The 18160-nt window shown below is 42.8% G+C and overlaps 1 protein-coding gene and 1 pseudogene across 6 annotated transcripts; both read right to left on the minus strand.

Annotated features, from left to right (window-relative positions):
- The window catches only part of LOC115156448 (protein SGT1 homolog), a 48250-nt pseudogene extending 44916 nt beyond the window's left edge, over positions 1–3334 (minus strand).
- Positions 3335–3367: 33 nt separating this feature from the next.
- LOC115157348 (ETS-related transcription factor Elf-1) lies at positions 3368–17634 on the minus strand. 6 transcript variants are annotated; one of them, XM_029705526.1, is made up of 10 exons: positions 17527–17632; positions 15075–15271; positions 12180–12270; positions 10972–11610; positions 10317–10437; positions 7853–7963; positions 7218–7373; positions 6949–7017; positions 5989–6181; positions 3368–5871 (listed from the first exon to the last, which is right to left on the minus strand). In XM_029705526.1, the coding sequence occupies exons 4-10, from the start codon at positions 11041–11043 to the stop codon at positions 5211–5213; spliced, it is 1383 nt and encodes a 460-aa protein (XP_029561386.1). In that variant the 5' UTR covers positions 11044–11610; positions 12180–12270; positions 15075–15271; positions 17527–17632; the 3' UTR covers positions 3368–5210. The 6 variants fall into 6 exon arrangements, with proteins under 6 accessions (XP_029561386.1, XP_029561384.1, XP_029561383.1 ...); XM_029705524.1 differs by lacking the exon at positions 12180–12270; XM_029705523.1 differs by lacking the exons at positions 12180–12270; positions 15075–15271 and having other exon boundaries at positions 17527–17634.
- Positions 17635–18160: the final 526 nt, after the last annotated feature.

Raw genomic sequence — 18160 nt, forward strand, 5'->3', positions numbered from 1 at the left:
TGACAACAGTGACGGCATGTAAGACAATTTATGATATAACACAATGGATGACTAATTCGTCATTCTGCATTGATATTTGATATTATTTATAACGTATTATACTTTGTTTTGATTGAATGTTTTGCATGCCAACGCTGGTTCCATGTGCTGTGCCTAGGAATGAAGAGAGAGTTCAACAGAGTAAAGAACACAAACTGGAAGTGCAGTCTTTGTTGTTGAAAATGTATGCTATACCCCATCCACACTGAAGAGGCTCTGAAATGTACATCAACCAGGGATAAAGAGAAAGTTAACACTGTGAAATGTTTCATACTTAATTGAAGTTAAGTGTCTACAATTTGTTTAATTTGTTAACATTACATTTTTATTCATTGATTTACTGGCCACCATTACTGTGGTTACATGTTCAGTATATGTATTGACCAGCAAACCCACTGCAGCCTCCCTCACTAGCTCACTCTCCATCCCTGCTTTGGACAGTTAATAGCATGACTCTCGTACTTTGCCCTTTTCCTTTATGGTTGATATTAACAACTAATGGAGATATTATCTTCTCTCTCCTATTGTATACCACTGTTAAATACTGTGGGAAAAAAAAAAGAAACGGGGAAAATAAGTGCTTAGAACTACCAATTATTGTAGATAAATATTAAAGAAAAGGGTAAACACAACACTGGACTGAACCCCCTAATTGTCAAACGAATAATAATGTACAACAATATAGAAGATACATGACTAGAGGTTATGCAATATGGGTGTATATCCACTGCATGCTTCTTAGGTGTGTAATTGACATGACCAAGGAGGTATTGCAAATTTGAAACTATGTAAAATGTACGTTACACCGCGTGATTTTACAGTACACAAACAAGAATGTGCAATATAGAAGGGAAGTCAGCGGACATTAGGTCACATGACCAAGGAGCTATTGAAATTCTAAATGTTGAAAAATTCATGTAAACTTTTTTTTATTTCACCTTTATTTAACCAGGTAGGCCAGTTGATAACAAGTTCTCATTTACAACTGCGATCTGGCCAAGATAAAGAAAAGCAGTTCGACAAAAACAACACAGAGTTACATATAAACAAACGTACAGTCAGTAACACAATATAAAAATATACACTGCTCAAAAAAATAAAGGGAACACTTAAACAACACAATGTAACTCCAAGTCAATCACACTTCTGTGAAATCAAACTGTCCACTTAGGAAGCAACACTGATTGACAATACATTTCACATGCTGTTGTGCAAATGGAATAGACAACAGGTGGAAATTATAGGCAATTAGCAAGACACCCCCAATAAAGGAGTGGTTCTGCAGGTGGGGAACACAGACCACTTCTCAGTTCCTATGCTTCCTGGCTGATGTTTTGGTCACTTTTGAATGCTGGCGGTGCTTTCACTAAAGTGGTAGCATGAGACGGAGTCTACAACCCACACAAGTGGCTCAGGTAGTGCAGCTCATCCAGGATGGCACATCAATGCGAGCTGTGGCAAGAAGGTTTGCTGTGTCTGTCAGCGTAGTGTCCAGAGCATGGAGGCGCTACCAGGAGACAGGCCAGTACATCAGGAGACATGGAGGAGGCCGTAGGAGGGCAACAACCCAGCAGCAGGACCGCTACCTCTGCCTTTGTGCAAGGAGGAGCAGGAGAAGCACTGCCAGAGCCCTGCAAAATGACCTCCAGCAGGCCACAAATGTGCATGTGTCTGCTCAAACGGTCAGAAACAGACTCCATGAGGGTGGTATGAGGGCCCGACGTCCACAGGTGGGGGTTGTGCTTACAGCCCAACACCGTGCAGGACGTTTGGCATTTGCCAGAGAACACCAAGATTGGCAAATTCGCCACTGGCGCCCTGTGCTCTTCAGATGAAAGCAGGTTCACACTGAGCACGTGACAGACATGAGAGAGTCTGGAGACGCCGTGGAGAACGTTCTGCTGCCTGCAACATCCTCCAGCATGACCGGTTTGGTGGTGGGTCAGTCATGGTGTGGGGTGGCATTTCTTTGGGGGGCCGCACAGCCCTCCATGTCCTCGCCAGAGGTAGCCTGACTGCCATTAGGTACAGAGATGAGATCCTCAGACCCCTTGTGAGACCATATGCTGGTGCGGTTGGCCCTGGGTTCCTCCTAATGCAAGACAATGCTAGACCTCATGTGGCTGGAGTGTGTCAGGAGTTCCTGCAAGAGGAAGTCATTGATGCTATGGACTGGCCCGCCCGTTCCCCAGACCTGAATCCAATTGAGCACATCTGGGACATCATGTCTCGCTCCATCCACCAACGCTACGTTGCAACACAGACTGTCCAGGAGTTGGCGGATGCTTTAGTCCAGGTCTGGGAAGAGATCAGGAGACCATCCGCCACCTCATCAGGAGCATACCCAGGCGTTGTAGGGAGGTCATACAGGCACGTGGAGGCCACACACACTACTGAGCCTCATTTTGACTTGTTTTAAGGACATTACATCAAAGTTGGATCAGCCTGTAGTGTGGTTTTCCACTTTAATTTTGAGTGTGACTCCAACTCCAGACCTCCATGGGTTGATAAATTGGATTTCCATTGATTATTTTTGTGTGATTTTGTTGTCAGCACATTCAACTATGTAAAGAAAAAAGTATTTAATAAGATTATTTCTTGCATTCAGATCTAGGATGTGTTGTTTAAGTGTTCCCTTTATTTTTTTGTGCAGTATATGTACATTGTGTGCAAATGTGGAAGAGTAGTGAGGTAAGGCAATAAATAGGCCATAAAGGCGAAATCATTACAATTTAGCAATAACACTGGAGTGATAGATGTGCAAGTAGAGATACTGGCGTGCAAAAGAGCAAGAGGATAATTAACAATGTGGGGTTGAGGTAGCTGGCTAGCGTTATTGAAAACATTTAAAATCCCCTACTTATCAAGAATAATGCATTTTACTTTCAGTTAAACTAGCTCATTCTAGTTTGACAGATAGTTGGCTAGAAAGTTAGCCAGTTAGCTAACATTGGCTATCCAGCTAACCGTTTTTTACCTCAAGAGTTTTCTGTGGGTCCTCGTCTATGACGCTCTCGGGGAAACTGCTAAAACGAGAAAACAGAACTAACGCTAGTTAGCCTCTTGAACAAGGACACATTTAAAATAAAATACTCGAAAATGTAATATACTTGCCGTTCGGTTGTTTGGGAGCTAGAAGTGTTGTCAGAGGGAGATAGCCGTGGCTAGCTAGCTGGAAAGGTCTAGATAGGAATCAGAAGACAGTAGAGGCGTGTTAACCGTCAGCTGAATAGGCTAGGCACTTCTCACTACCGAACCCTAACCGCGTGGAGGAGTAGGTACGGCCAAGAAACATTTTCACACGGTTTGTCAAAAAAAAAAGTCAGGATTCATTCAAAATTACAACTTTTATTTCTTGAAAACAAGTTTAATAATTCCTATTTTATCAACTCCTTCTGTATAAATTGCATGAAAACATCTGCATGAACATCAATACTATGCATATAGTATAAAAGCCTGGTACAGTATTTTCACAATTAGTTCCTCACACAATAGCAGTAACAAATGTATCAGAGACTTCATACAAAAGCAAAGAAGCATAAGGCAATATTATCAAAGGAAAAGATTGCATGGGAAAATGTGTTTTTATTAGGATATATATAAGCCATTCTTGTAGGATCAGCAAAACTAACCATAGATCAGAGTCTAGGCCTGAGGAGCAACATCATCATACTGCTTTGCATAGATGAGTACATCTGGGAATTGGGACGGTATATACTGTGTGTGTGTGCAGCGAATAAACACAGATGCACCTGAGAAACAACTGACAGAAAAAGTGTGAAGTCACATGTTCACAAACACATATATTTATATATCAAGGCATATATGGTCCAGGAAAGCACATGTATAACTATTACAGCATATCAGGAATGCTAACAGGATTGCTGGCAGAAGGGCTCCGGGTAGGAGTTGACCATAGGGGCAGATCTAGGATCAGCTTACCATCCCCAAATGATGACCAGGGAAAACCTTAGATCAGGGTCATTGGGCAACTACCAACGCTGGCAGAAGTATGTTTACTCGCTCTTAAAAGCGTGAGAGAAGTTTTATCATTCTTTTATCATCATTGATAGTCATCCGCCACCCCGTCAACATCGAGATTAAGAAGCAGTAAAGCCAACAGTACCGCTGCAAAAATGAAACAGAAAATCCCTTTTGATTTGTATTTATTTGTATTCTCCACTGAAGTATGAATGTAACCAAAAGCCTGTAAAGTTAAGGGCTCAGACACACCAGTAGTGTTTACTGGCCGAGAGTACTTAGCATCTCTGAACGGAATTTCCGATTTTACATATAGAATCCTGTGGAAAATGTAGGCAGTCAGATGTCTACAGCGGGTGGTCCCTACAACACAGCACGTTGAATGATCTGCCGACAAACACTATAACCACAATCCGTGCGATGTGTCATCTCTATAGAATGTACTCCCTGAACACATCGACTAGGACACGTTTACCTCAAGTACTGATGGTGGGTCTTCTACTGGTGTGGGTGACAGTATGAGAGTGTGTTTACGTTGAACAACTGACACACACATAAATAAGAATGTTAAGGAGCAATATGTGGTAGCTAGCGTGCTACAGATTAAGACTGTCTTTGGTGAAAGCTGGAAAATTACTGTTTGAATATTTGAGGCACTTTGGTAGGTGAGAGAGTGGTGACAAAGAAATGGTACATGTTAATAGTGCAAGCACTGGTCATGGCGGAGAAAAGAACATAGAGAGAACAAGAACAGCGCACGAGCTCCCATGCATTCAGTGGAGCTGAATTGCGAACAGAGATGGAGCAGTGTAGGATGCTCTGCAGCGAGGCTGTTGAATCCAGTGCATGTCTTTGGTCGGCAATTAGAATGTCTGCCATGTTGGTATCAAGAGTTCTAAGACAATTACATTCTTGTTAGAATGCCGATTAGGAATGTTATCGACATTGAGTGTTTGGTGCCAACATGGAAGACAGTTTGGTTAACTCTCTGTAAGAATGGCTCTGGTGCATAAGGGAATGTAAGAGTGAGAGAAAGACCATCCAGGTCTGTCACATCTGTAAAATAAATCAAATTTACATCACAACTGTCCAACATCTTTCTCTAAAGTCTCACTTTGAAAATCATTGTCTTCTGCAGTCATCTTGACTATGGGGCAAGGACAGTGGCTGATCAGATGTCTCGGGGCATCCTACTCCACAATCAGTCCTGAGTCGGGGTCCTCCTCAGTCCTAACCTCTAGCTCCTCCTGCTTGACAGGGCAGGTCAAGGGCTGTAACTGCAGAGTCACTATCTGACTGGTGGTCTGTTCTGTACTAGCAGCCTGTCTCTCACACAGACTCCCCAGCAGCTGAGCAGTTCTGAAGACTGACCCATGCTGACCAGGCTGCAGAGACTGCACGTTCTGTAGGGTCCGCAACATCTCAGCTGAGACTATAGGCAGATGCTGCTGCTGGATCAGACTGCCCCCTGGTGGCCGGAGGACTGTCCTGCGATGGGCTAAGGACGGGGCTATGGGTCGGGTCTTGGGTTTTGGGCTGGGTCGGCGCCGCTGGGCTGCTGCTGGACCTGTGCTGGTCTGTCTGGGCCTATGGTAGCCTCTAGTTGCCTGGGGAGGGGGAAGGAAAGAATGCTCGTAGGACCCTAAATCGTCCAGGGATTGGTCGCTGTAGGGCAGACTGTCTTCTGGGTCATCTGGGACGCCATCATCGTCCTCTTCTTCCTCATGATTGTCTTGGTCCTCCTGGTCTTCGTCGTCGCTGATGAAGACCATGTCTTTGGGCAGAGAGGCAAACTGGTAGACCAGCCTCTGACCCTCCACCTTGTTCAGAATCCCACGCTGGTAGTAGTACCTGTCAGGGACAGAGAGAGGACAGCTTTGATACGCACATACCTGCAGGGACACAGACTGGAAGTTATTATTATTGTAATGTAATTAATGTAACTACAGCGATGTAACTACAGCATACCTGAGTGCTCGGCCCATGGTCTCATAGTTCATGTCTGGTTTGTTCTTGTGTTTGCCCCAGAGTCTGGCCACAGCCTTGGAGTTGACCAGCTTAAAGATCCCTGCATGCCGATTGGTCCATTTGATGTAACGTGGGCAGGCCTGTCTGTCCTGGAGAAGCTCAATCAGGAACTGCCACAAGAACATAGTGTTACCTGAAACAAGTGAGGGAGAGGTGAGATGGAGTGTGTGTCTGTTTGTGTGTATGTACCAAAGGAGAACGGCAGGTAGCCTAGTGGTTAGCGCATTTGACCAGTAACCGAAAGGTTGCTAGATCGAATCCCCGAGCTGACAAGGTAAAAAAAAATCATAATAATCTGTTGTTCTGCCCCTGAACAAGGCGTTGGACCACTGTTCCTAGGCCGTCATTGTAAATAAGAATTTGTTCTTAACGGACTTAAATTTTTAAAAACGACTGCCTCTTATTGAAGCCACAAAGTTCAAGGCTGACCACGGTACTGCATGCATTGTTCGCAAAAAACTGGATCCCCATTATAGTGAATGGAAAAATAGCTATCTTCATGGTCATTCTTTGTGTAAATATATAGATTTTTAAGACAATCTTGGAACCAATAATTGCTTCTACAAGACCAGATTATTTTAAAATCACATACAGTAGAAGTTATAAGGGTAATTTAGTTGCTAATGAAAGCCTGCAGTACCCCAGTAAGTCTTCAACTTGAGATACTCAATAAGAGCGTATGTTATGCATCAGTTAGTGCTGTCCGGGGTCCCTAAACCCCTTACCATTTTAAAATGTCAACTTCAATGTGGTAGGGACGTCCCAAGGATACCAAATAGCAATAACCGTTATGTAGCCATAAGACGCCATCTTAACCGACTTCCTTGGCTTCAAATGCGCTATTGAGTCTTCACATAGAAATGAATGGTGTCACGTGATTGATCAGCCATTGGTGTGTACCTTTGCTGTATTTGCCCCTCTTGAATGTGATGTCCGGTGTGGGGGATTCAGGCCTTTTGGATTTCTTAGCTAAAATGCATGACAGAGTAGTTGTTATGTCACAATGACATGTTGACATTGTCAAAATGACAGTAGTCCATAAATGGCCAGGTGAGAAAGAAAAAGTAGTTGTATTGTCAAAACTGATGAGCAGGCATACGAGCTAAGGTTGTTGTGGTTATGATTACAATTTATAGTTTGAAAGCATAGCCAGATAATGACAATCTAACCTCTCTTCTTCTTTGGTTGCTCAGCAACAGTCTCCCTCTGCAGTGTGACCCACTGGGGCTGGCCCAGAGCTCCCACAAGGCCTTCCGCTGACACCGTCAACTGGTGGGTAACGGGTGACGTGATGACATCACCCAGGGTGGGGACGTACAGCTGGGCTAGAGGGGAGGAGACAAACACACTGTTAGGGGTTACAGTGTAATAAATGAGTCTACAAGGAGACAATTTGATTATATATGAGAACAGGATGAATACATCTGCTCCAAGCAGAGCAGAAATATAGATGCTTGTTTGCACTAGGGAGCGATACAAAGAAACCTTGGGCTCGTTCAGCAGGATGCAGTGTTTTGGAACGTTCCCGATAGAAATAGGCTATGTAGAATAACATGCCTCTCTGACATGTATAATAAGGGATCATATCAGCTCTGATCTGCAACGTTCAACAATGTTTGGCAACTGAACGTGGCCATTGTGATGGTAGACAACAAGCTCAAAACCCTGCTAGATTTGTTTACGCAAAGACTGAGTTAGAGTCAAGACAAGTTACTCACTGAGCTACTAACTTAAACTAGCTGTGTGTGTGTGTGTGTGTGTGTGTGTGTGTGTGTGTGTGTGTGTGTGTGTGTGTGTGTCTCACTGTAGTGCTGTTGGTCCAGAGAGAGGGAGTCAGGGGAGTCCATGTTGAGGAGAGTCTCAGCTGCCACCAGTGTTTCCATGGTTTCCTCATCTCCACTCTCACTGTCCTCCACTGGAGAGGGAGAGAGAGAGGGAGAGAGGAGAGATAGGAGAGAGGTTGGGATAAAGATATGTAGAGAGAGAGGCAGGGTAATGTGTCAGCATGACATAATGGCTCTGTCTGTAGGCCTATCCCTAGTGATGGGACAGTGGGAGTAAACAAGAGGGCCATCTAGCTACTACACTGTTAGCTAGCATAGCAGCCTTTCTATAACAGGAGGTTGGTGGCACCTTAATTGAGGAGGACAGGCTTGTGGTAATAGCTGGAGCAGAATGGTATCAAATACACCAAACACGTGGTTTCCATGTGTTTGATGCCATTCCATTTGCACAGTTCGAGCCATTATTATGAGCCTTCCTCCCCTTAGCAGCCTCCACTGCTTTCTATCACAACAAAAGTCTAACTGTATATTCACTAGCTAGCAAAATCAAGCTTAAACAGAGATGGTCATAATAATGTTGTAACAGGCCATGGCTGAACGATTGACAGAGAGCTAAAAGTAGAAAAGAAAAAAGGAACTAGCTAGCTGCTAAATTAGCTAACATGCTAGAAAGTATACAAGTGAAGCTACAAAACCTATTGGCTACACATATAGCCTCACTACTAAATCATTAGTTTCACAAACTGTTTACTCCAGAGAGCTAGCAACATGATAAGCAACTTTGTCAAATCTGCAGTAGTCACAAGACGTGTATTTTGTTTCACTTTCTGGATTTGCCAACTTCTCTGATTGGCTCAAGTGTGAAGGCCACAGTACGCATGTGCTCAGCCAGCTTTATGATCTTTGTTTACGGCCCCCTCACCAAAATGAGTAGAGATATCTGGGTCATTCCTACCTTGACGTGCCTTTTGGACCTCATAACTTTTGGGGGGAAAAGTTGAAATATAAAAGAAAAAATGTATTCTATCAGAAAAAGGACATTTGACTTTCAGGCACTTTGTGTGCAATTTCCAAACTGTTAGGTGTATAATCATAACAGGGTGGAAATTTGGAGCCTAAATTAGCCATAGCTATGTGAGTGAGCAAGATTGAGCTAGCATTATGGTGAACACTTGAACAGGACTTTAACTTCTCTATCAAACATATTTTAACATTTTGAAAAGTGGTTAATTTTCTCTCAAATTTAGCCTTACAGGGTGGACATGAATGGAACATAAAGATTAACAACATGAAACATGGAAAGATGGACAGTGGTGGAAAAAGTACTCAATTGTTATACAGCTAAATAGAAAATGGTGCAACTAAAAGTAAAAGTCACCTAGTAAAATACTACTTGAGTAAAAGTTTTAAAGTATCTGGTTTTAAAAATGTACTTAAGTAGAGTGGTGGAAAAAGTACTTCATTGTCATACTTGAGTAAAAGTAAATGCTATACCTCAAATTCCTTATTTTAAGCAAACCAGACAGGCACACGCCAACACTCAGGCATCATTTAGAAACGCAGTTTTGTGTTTAGTGAGTCCGCCGGAACAGAGGTAGTTGGAATGACTATGTGTTATATTGATAGGTGAATGAATTGGACAATAATGCTGTCCTGCCTGAGCATTCTAACTGTAACGAGTACTTTTTGGTGTCAAGGAAAATGTATGGGGGTAAAAACTACATATTTTCTTTAGGAATGTAGAGGAGTAAAAAGTAAAAGTTGTCAAAAATATAAATAGTAAAGTTAAGTACAGATGACACCACATTGAGAAAGTGTGGGGTATTGTAGCAAGGGGTTGTTTTCTTAAATGGAGAATTGCAACAAACTAACAGGGTGGAAAGTGATATCAGGGACACAGAAGTGATATTTCCTGCGGACAGAAAAGACATCGCATTATAGCAATGACCCAGCTAGGGTATTCTTTCTAAATGCCTCATTATATAGAGCTAAGTTAGCCACAGTACTAAACTACAGTATTTTAGACTGAAACTGCTCAGTTGTTATACTCCAGTAAGGATATGTGCTATAAACACAGCAGATAGCATCTTAGTCGAAGTAGCTGGTGTGCTAGCTAACCTTTCTACCATAGCAAGCTAACCGGCTAACCACCTGAATGTACTGACTGACTGCACAAAGTCTGTATCATGAATTGTTTTGCCCAGCACAGTTTAGGATGTGCACATCACCCTCCTGTTTTACACTGACATTTTCTCTCAGGAGCTGAATGAAGCCTCGGCGCCTACACCCCCCGGCTAGACAGAAAAACCCGACCTGTTAGTCAGACCCTTTACCCTAACATCTTACCCAAACGTAACCCTCCTAATCTACTACAAAACTACGTCAAAGTGTCTGTTCTGTCTACAGGTGCTGTTGACGATGCCAAGAAGGCCAAGCTGCTCAACCCCAGATTGCCTTCATCAGACCGTGTGTGTTTGTTGTTACCTGTTGTTAGCAGTTGGTCTTCTGTGTGTGTCTGCTCACAGGCCAGGCCTGTGTAGGAGAGCAGGTGGGAGTGTGGGACCTGCTCCACTATCACTGCAGGATAGGCCAAGTGCTCATCCAGCTGCAACACACAGGGACAAATGATCTGTCACTCACTTCAATTCAGTTATTTTACATTCGAGCCAATGCTTTATTTAATAGTTTCCCATATCTAGTGTTTGATATTGTAAGACAACAGCCAAGGTAAGGCTTGAACCAGCAACTCTGCAGTTAAATTGGAAGGGTACTAACATCTGTGCCATGAGATTCCGAAGTCTTGGCAGAGGTTGTACACTGACATACAGTGAAGCTAGGCTTTAGGGTTTTAACTTAAGAGTGGTGTGAGTGAGAGGACTACTTTCACTGTTCCTATTTGAAATAGGTCAGTATGTTCCCAATGTAAATTGGTGCCGATGTTTCAATAACTATGGCTGACGTCATCATCATGTTATCCTTGGCTACTGTACATGTAGATTCTATCTCTGGATTCAATACAGCTTGTCTGCACTTTGATATTTCATTTCCCAAGTGGTTCTACATTGACGTGTGACTTTAGAAGAGGCTTTGATGTTTTATCTGTTGGTGTGCAAACACACACACACACGGTTGTCCCCACCTGTAGTCCATTGTTCACGTGGTCGCTCGCAAACTCAAAGATGAGTTCTGTCTGCTGCAGCATGGAAGACATCCCAGAATACTCCAATAACAGGTCTACGATGTCATCATCCCAGCATTCCACATCAGATGTCCAACAGTTTCACACAACACGTTCTAAGTTCCAGAGCACCGAATCGAAGTTACAGGTGTCAAATCACAGGTTCTGTGTTCCAGAAGTTCCAGAGCAGAGAGAGTTGTGTCGAAAGCTTCCCCCTGTCCGTTTCTCACAGGTTCTCCTGTGGATGAGTCACTCTTAACTGCATGCCTGAACAGCACAGTGACTAAACTGTCTAAATGAAAGTAACTTCAGATAAATAGCTGGCTAGTAACTCGTTCCTCACTCCAGCGCAGTGGCTTGACCTCTCAGAAGAGTGAGTGTTGGCTTGGCTAGTTGGTAAAATTGTTGAGGTAAAATCCTGCAGGAGTCCTCAGTAGATGTTCCATAGATGAGATGCTGAACAGGAGCAGAGACAGAGAAGTTGCAGGGAGAAACAGTTACTTGTTTCCTTCTCTCTTTCTAAGTTTCTACCCTCGATGAAGAAGTGGAGGCCTCCAATGGTCCTGTGGTCTCAACCTGAGAAAAGGGAACAGAGAGAGACTGGTGGTGGGAGATGGTAGCGGGAGGGAGGGAGGGAGAAGAGAAAGAGATTACATTAGAGAAGTTTCTTCAGGGCATGATAACTCTACTTGTAGACTTCATAAGCCACACTCGTTCTGATCAAAGTGCAGACAGTGAACAGAATCACATGATCAGGGCTCTATAAACTCCGCTGGCAGAACAGTCTGTGGGTTCAGTCTGTTAGTGAGGGGCAAAAACACTGTCCTCTGTCAAACTGAGCCCAGGCCTCTTATAACAAGCAACTGTTTATATTCCTATCCCTCTTATCACACTATTATGCCACACAGACCTTCTGCTCTCTTTCTCTCAGCTCTCACATGCACTGCTTTCTTATCTCCCCTTCTAAAGAGACCAAACCAGCAACAGGAAAGAAGCTTCCGGACTGCGTCATGAGTGTGTTTGTGTGTGTGTATGGGGGAGGGGTGGGAGGAGGCAAAAAAGAGCAACTGCGCCTGCTCAGAGCACCTAATGCTCAGGTCGGACAATGGACTTCTGCATTAGGGTGTGTATCATCCATACACTGTGCCAGGTCACCCTGACGTACGTACGTGTGTGTGTGTGTGTGCGCGTCAGTTTGAAGGGAGGGGAAACTCCTCATTCGGAGATATGGTGCTTTCCCTCTGGTCAGGACAGGCACGCCTGGAATGTGTTTGGAATAGTTAATATGGGAGATAAGCACAGAGCGAACAGACAGACACAGAGTTACATTACTACAGAGAGGAGGAGAGGAATCACAAAAGGTGCTAGGTAATGATTGCCTGTGTTTTTGACGGCTGTTTAATCTTATTAGGATTTCTTCACACCCCGACAGACTGTAATGTACATTTTCTAGACAAACACTCATAAAGGATTTGTTGCGTTACTAACAGGCATCGATAACAAACAAGACTGAAAAACCTACATCTTTGCCCATCACTCCTACATCATTATAACAGGGTACTGTAGTTCCACCAATTGAGTACCTTTGAGTAGTGTAATTTGGTGAAGAAGAAAAAAACATTTTATTTCACCTAATTTTAACATTCTGTCTGTCATAAAGAGCACGTTCAACTTAAAATTAAAAAAAAAAAAGTTTTCCCCCCCATCTTAAGAGGTTAAATTTAAAAAATACTATAGTAAGTGCCAAATAAAGTAACAGGGTATACCGTAACATAAACAGTTATTCTAGTGTCAAAATTGACTAAAATGTGTAAATTAGGTCATAAAGTCATTCTCGTCTAAAATGGAGTATGGAACATCCGTGCGTCTCAACAGGTAAATGAAGGTTGCGTTTTGATTTGACCACTAAAAATGGTGGTTGCTCTATATCCAATAGCTGCGGTGATTGCTCTATATCCAATAGCTGCAGTGATTGCTCTATATCCAATAGCTGCGGTGATTGCTCTATATCCAATAGCTGCGGTGATTGCTCTATATCCAATAGCTGCGGTGATTGCTCTATATTCAATAGCAGGGACAGAAAGCAGGTTTCCATTAAACCAGGTTCATTCGACAAAAGCAATGTTGCAACAAAAAAATATTAGGACGTGTAATGGAAACAGCAGATGTAGGTGATATTTCTTAAAGATCTACAAAAATTGTATCTTTTCAAAAGGGGTTGATTTTTATTTTGTCTAACTTTGTTTATTGCAACAAATGATGGTGGAAACTGTGTTTTTCAAATCTAATTATGATTGCCGAATACTTTTGAAAGTATGCCGGGCACGTGGTGTAGGCTAATCACGTAACTATAAGCTCCACTCCACATTTAATGCTAAATGCCTACTTCTTGTAAAATAAAAAATGGATGTTTCTTTGCAGGACAGGGATTGTCCTGATGTGTAAGAATGCCTGAAATGCTTGGCCTTGCTTATCTGGTTGGCTGGCAAGTTTCACCATCCAATTATTTCAGATCTACAGGAATGCAAGTGTCACCAAGGCATGGACCGTGGCGATATGTTGGCACATGATAATTATTAGAATATGGAAAATATTAGTCAATTATTGCATTTTATCCATGCTGGCTTACGCGGGCTACATGAAACAAAAAACAGATAGGTGGGAGGGCATAACTTTATGCAGTCGCCAATTTATTAATGCACAATTTGCCTAAATGGGTAATGGAAACACTTCAACCACTACATTTTTATTCTACACCGTAGGTTTTTGCAAACATTTTTTTATTTTTTAAGGCCTGATATCATTATGTCCAGCTGTTTTCATAGACACAAGATAGATCAATGGAAACTCAACCTAGCAGACAATTGTTGCATGTAGTTTCTATGCAAACTATCTAAATGTAGACAATTTTATTTTTATTATCACTGGACAAGGTTGTGGAAACATAGCTATTGAGACAGACCTCCCCAACAGCTCTGACTTTGTTTACATAAGACGTCACGCATTTATTTACTTGTTAAATACTACACCGAACCTCTTAGTAAAATTGAGGAACTAAAACATTAAAATTACAGATGTCTTGAGTTATTTTAGATTCATTCTGGGAGTTTTGAGGATGTGAAATAGGCTTCCATGTCTAGTGTCTCATGTGGGACAAACATCATTAAGCACACGTGGAATTGGTCAAGAAACACACTTCCAAGACTGAAATCTTGTTTTTCTAATGATCAACAGAAAACACACGTGTCAATCGGCTCTTTAAATCAGCCAGAAATCCCCCTGTGACAGAGGAAGTGGAAGCTTATTGTGTGCAACAGGGTGGGGCAATTGAATGCAAGCGTAAAAACACAAAAAACACAACACGGTTGGCTTGTTACAGTGAGATCGACCTGCTCACTTTTCCACCACAAAACCTGCTTTTACACTATGATTTGACAATTAGATGTTCAATGTTTCTTTTTTTTTTTTAATCTAAAGAGTCACCATAACAGGATTGACCTTAAAATGAGGAACAGACGTAAATAGATCACACTGATCACATGAAATAAAAAAAACATTTCTTGACACTTTGTCAAAGCAACAAAATAACTAGGGCTTTAAAATCTTCCTAGAAGTCACAGAGGGACGCTTTAGCAAGTCTTTATTCATATAAAAAAACAGATGTATTGAATTTTCCATGTGGTTTATTTAAATGGGCACTTCATTGAATAAGCTTTTAAAATGCAATATTGGTGCACAACTTCTAAAATATCAAAGGGACACAAAACGCACTCTTTACGTGGATTGACCCAACACCATCATCACGTGACTGAAACAATCAACCCCCAACAGCAACCCAGCCCAGCCCTGTCCTCTGTGTTTAAGGCCAGGTCGCAGTTGTAAATGAGAACTTGTTCTCAACTGGCCTACCTGGTTAAATAAAGGTGAAATAAAAAAATAAAAACGTTAGATAGGATAACACACACACACACACGCTCCTTTACTTTCTCGGTGTTCCCCTCTCTCCTCCACCTCTCTATTTGTTCACTCAGTCACTCACATTTTCTCTCCACTCTTTTACTCACCTGTCCTCCTCTCTTCAGGCAGTTACTGACTGTTGTTAGCACCAGAAAATCCTGTTTTGCTGTTGCTGGCCTACCATGACCTCTCTCTCTCTCACACAGTAGGTAAACAACCACGTACAGGTAACATGCACCATGACGACAGTTGTTGTGCTACACGCCTGTGTTTACCTGAGCTCCTCCCACTCTATCCTTAACTCCTGAGAGAGAGAGAGAGAGAGAGAGGGAGAGAGAGAGAGAAGACTTCCCTTGAGACAGCCTGAGAGCTGCTCACAGGTCAGACATCACGCATGCTATATTCATGCCGATGCATTTTGAATGTCAGTATTTTCTGTTTTGCCTGTTCAGTAGATATGTTGCTATATGTGCTGTTTCTTCCATCGTGTGTGTGCGCGCGTGCATGTGACGGCTGAGAGAGCAAGACGCGACTGAGGCTGTTATCGCACAGGATGCACAACCCATTCGGTGGGCTCCACTTCCTCCTGAGAGAGCGGGAGGGAGCCAAACAACGCTGGAACAGCTGTCACCACGGAGAGAAATGTTCCATTGTCTGCCAGGCTGCCATTTTGTATTGTGGTTGTTTTGAATGTTGGGTTATCGTTAACGCTTCCCATGTTCTCTGTGTCCTGTTTATTTCCCAATATTGTTAAATGACTCCTTATTTCCCTGGGCAATGGTGACGAAAGGAGGTTTTTAAGAATATTTGGGACATGACACAGTCCATCTAGAGGTTCATCCATCACATGTGTTGGTGTCTGTGGCTTCAGTCATGTGATCTGATCCTGTGAAGTTGCTGCCAGACCCTTAGGGACAGTGATAAGCTCCATAACACACTCGCTGTCCTGTGTGTGTGTGTGTGTGTGTGTGTGTGTGTGTGTGTGTGTGTGTGTGTGTGTACAAAGAGCATTGTGAATTAGGCCAGGCTGGCAGGGGAATAGGGTGAGGAGCTGATAAGCTTCCCCTGTTGCCCGGCGTGACTGGGCCTGGCCAATCTAACATGGAGGAATTATGAGGCGATTCTGAGTAACACAGCTGTGTGTTTTGGTGAGATTAAAATCGCACCCCCCTTTCTGTGTATGACTTGTGTGTACGTGTGTGTGTGAATGTGTGGCCCTGTGTGAGTGTGTGTGTGTTTGCTCACATACGCACTGAACAAAAATTTAAACGCAAAGTGTAAAGTGTTGGTTCCATGTTTCATGAGCTGAAAATAATTGATCCCAGAAAGGTTCCATACGCACAAAAATCTTATTTCTCTTAAATGTTGTGCACAAATTTGTTTACATCCCTGTTAGTGAGCATTTCTCCTTTGCCAAGATAATCCATCCACCTGACAGGTGTGGCATATCAAGAAGCTAATTAAACAGCATGATCCTTACACAGGGGTACCTTGTGCTGGAGACAATAAAAGGCCACTTTAAAATGTGCAGTTTTGTCACACAACGCCACATATGTCTCAAGTTTTGAGAGAGTGTGCAATTGGCATGCTGACTGCAGGAATGTCCACCAGAGCTGTTGCCAGAGCAGAGCTGTTGCCATTTCTCTACCATTAGCCACCTCCAAGTCATTTTAGAGAATTTGGCAGTACGTCCAACCGGCCTCATAACCACAGACCTTGTGTATGGCATCGTGTTGGCGAGCGGTTTGTTGATGTCAATGTTGCGAACAGAGTGCCCCATGGTGGCATTGGGATTATGATATGGGCAGGCATAAATTACAGACAACGAACACAGTTGCATTTTATCTATGGCAATTTGAATGCACAAATAGAGTGACAAGATCCTGAGGCCCATTGTGAGGCCCATTTTTTGTTAAGGTATCTGTGACCAACATATGCATATCTGTATTCCCAGTCATGTGAAATCCATATATTAGGGCATAATGCTTTTATGTCAATTGACTGATTTCCTCATAACTGTAACTCAGTAAAATCAATGAAATTGTTGCATTTATATTTTTGTTCAATATTTATGTTTATACTACAAAGACACAGGTGCTTGGATGCTTTATGTAAGTACTCTAAAGCTAAACTGATATAAGATAAGATATGCATGTATGTATTCTCAATAACACACGGATCATGCCAAACGCGCAACCTCAGTTTTGGGGTTTCTGCGATGCCCAACTGTAGAGCACTAAACACTTTCACTTTCACTTCAGCCTCAATCTACTACACCACATGTGTCAAAGTCATTCCACCGAGGGCCGAATGTCTGCGGGTTCCGCTCCACCCTCGTACTTGATTGATTAAGGTCCCTAATTAGTAAGGAACTCCCCTCACCTGGTTGTCTACGTCTTAATTGGAAGGAAAAACCAAAAACCCGCTGACACTCGGCAGTCCGTGGAATGAGTTTAACACCCCTGTACTACACAGACCCACCTCCTATTATTAACATAATAGCATTCTGTAAAATCGTCTATTATCTCTTCTGCTCTACGATAGGAGCAGTGCGCTTACCTTCTGTTGTATGTTACTGCTGTGTTGTGTCTGTGTGTAGCAGCTGGCTGGTACAATACGGACAAAGCTGAGAACAGGAAACAGTTTTTTACCCCTCCTGTGACATAAAACAAACTCCTGTTAGAGAATGCCTTTTGGCACAGATATAGGTTCAGTTTAACGTCCTCAAACCCTCACAGTAACCACTAGGGGGGAAATACAAAGCTGACCTCAGATCAGTATCCAGAGGGTGAATTCATCCTTCTCCGCAAACAACTGCTCTGCTTCCTCTTTCCCCTAAGGGCCCCTCCCACCGTGAATTCTTATTGGCCACCTGTCCTGAAGTAGAGGTAACCGCTGGCGACCATTGTCAGCAATGATCTAAGGCAGCATTTCCCAAACCCTGATCTAAGGTAAACACAGGTATACGACGGTCTTTGCAAATCTCCAGAGGGCAGAGCAACAATTCCATGTAGTACACACTCCCTCACATGCATGCACGCGCACACACCGCTCAGGGCCAGGTATGTATGTGAGATGAACAACAGTGTTTCTCAATTACATAGTCACTAGACCTCCCTAGTGGCCGTGTTTATTACATTTGACATTTTAGTAATTTAGCTGACGACTTACAGTGGTGACTGCATACATTTAT

Source organism: Salmo trutta, chromosome 21, assembly GCF_901001165.1.
Source record: "Salmo trutta chromosome 21, fSalTru1.1, whole genome shotgun sequence".
In the NCBI taxonomy this organism is placed as follows: domain Eukaryota; kingdom Metazoa; phylum Chordata; class Actinopteri; order Salmoniformes; family Salmonidae; genus Salmo; species Salmo trutta.

What these genes read in the sequence shown, in the direction of transcription:
- LOC115157348 (XM_029705523.1), bottom strand. Translation starts at nt 11,043, where the DNA reads ATGTCTTCCATGCTGCAGCAGACAGAACTCATCTTTGAGTTTGCGAGC. An exon ending in GCAACCAAAGAAGAAGAGAG is followed by an intron (nt 7,018 to 7,217) that starts GTTAGATTGTCA and finishes CATGCATTTTAG; the next exon opens with CTAAGAAATCCAAAAGGCCT. An exon ending in GAGGGGCAAATACAGCAAAG is followed by an intron (nt 6,182 to 6,948) that starts GTACACACCAAT and finishes CACTTGTTTCAG; the next exon opens with GTAACACTATGTTCTTGTGG.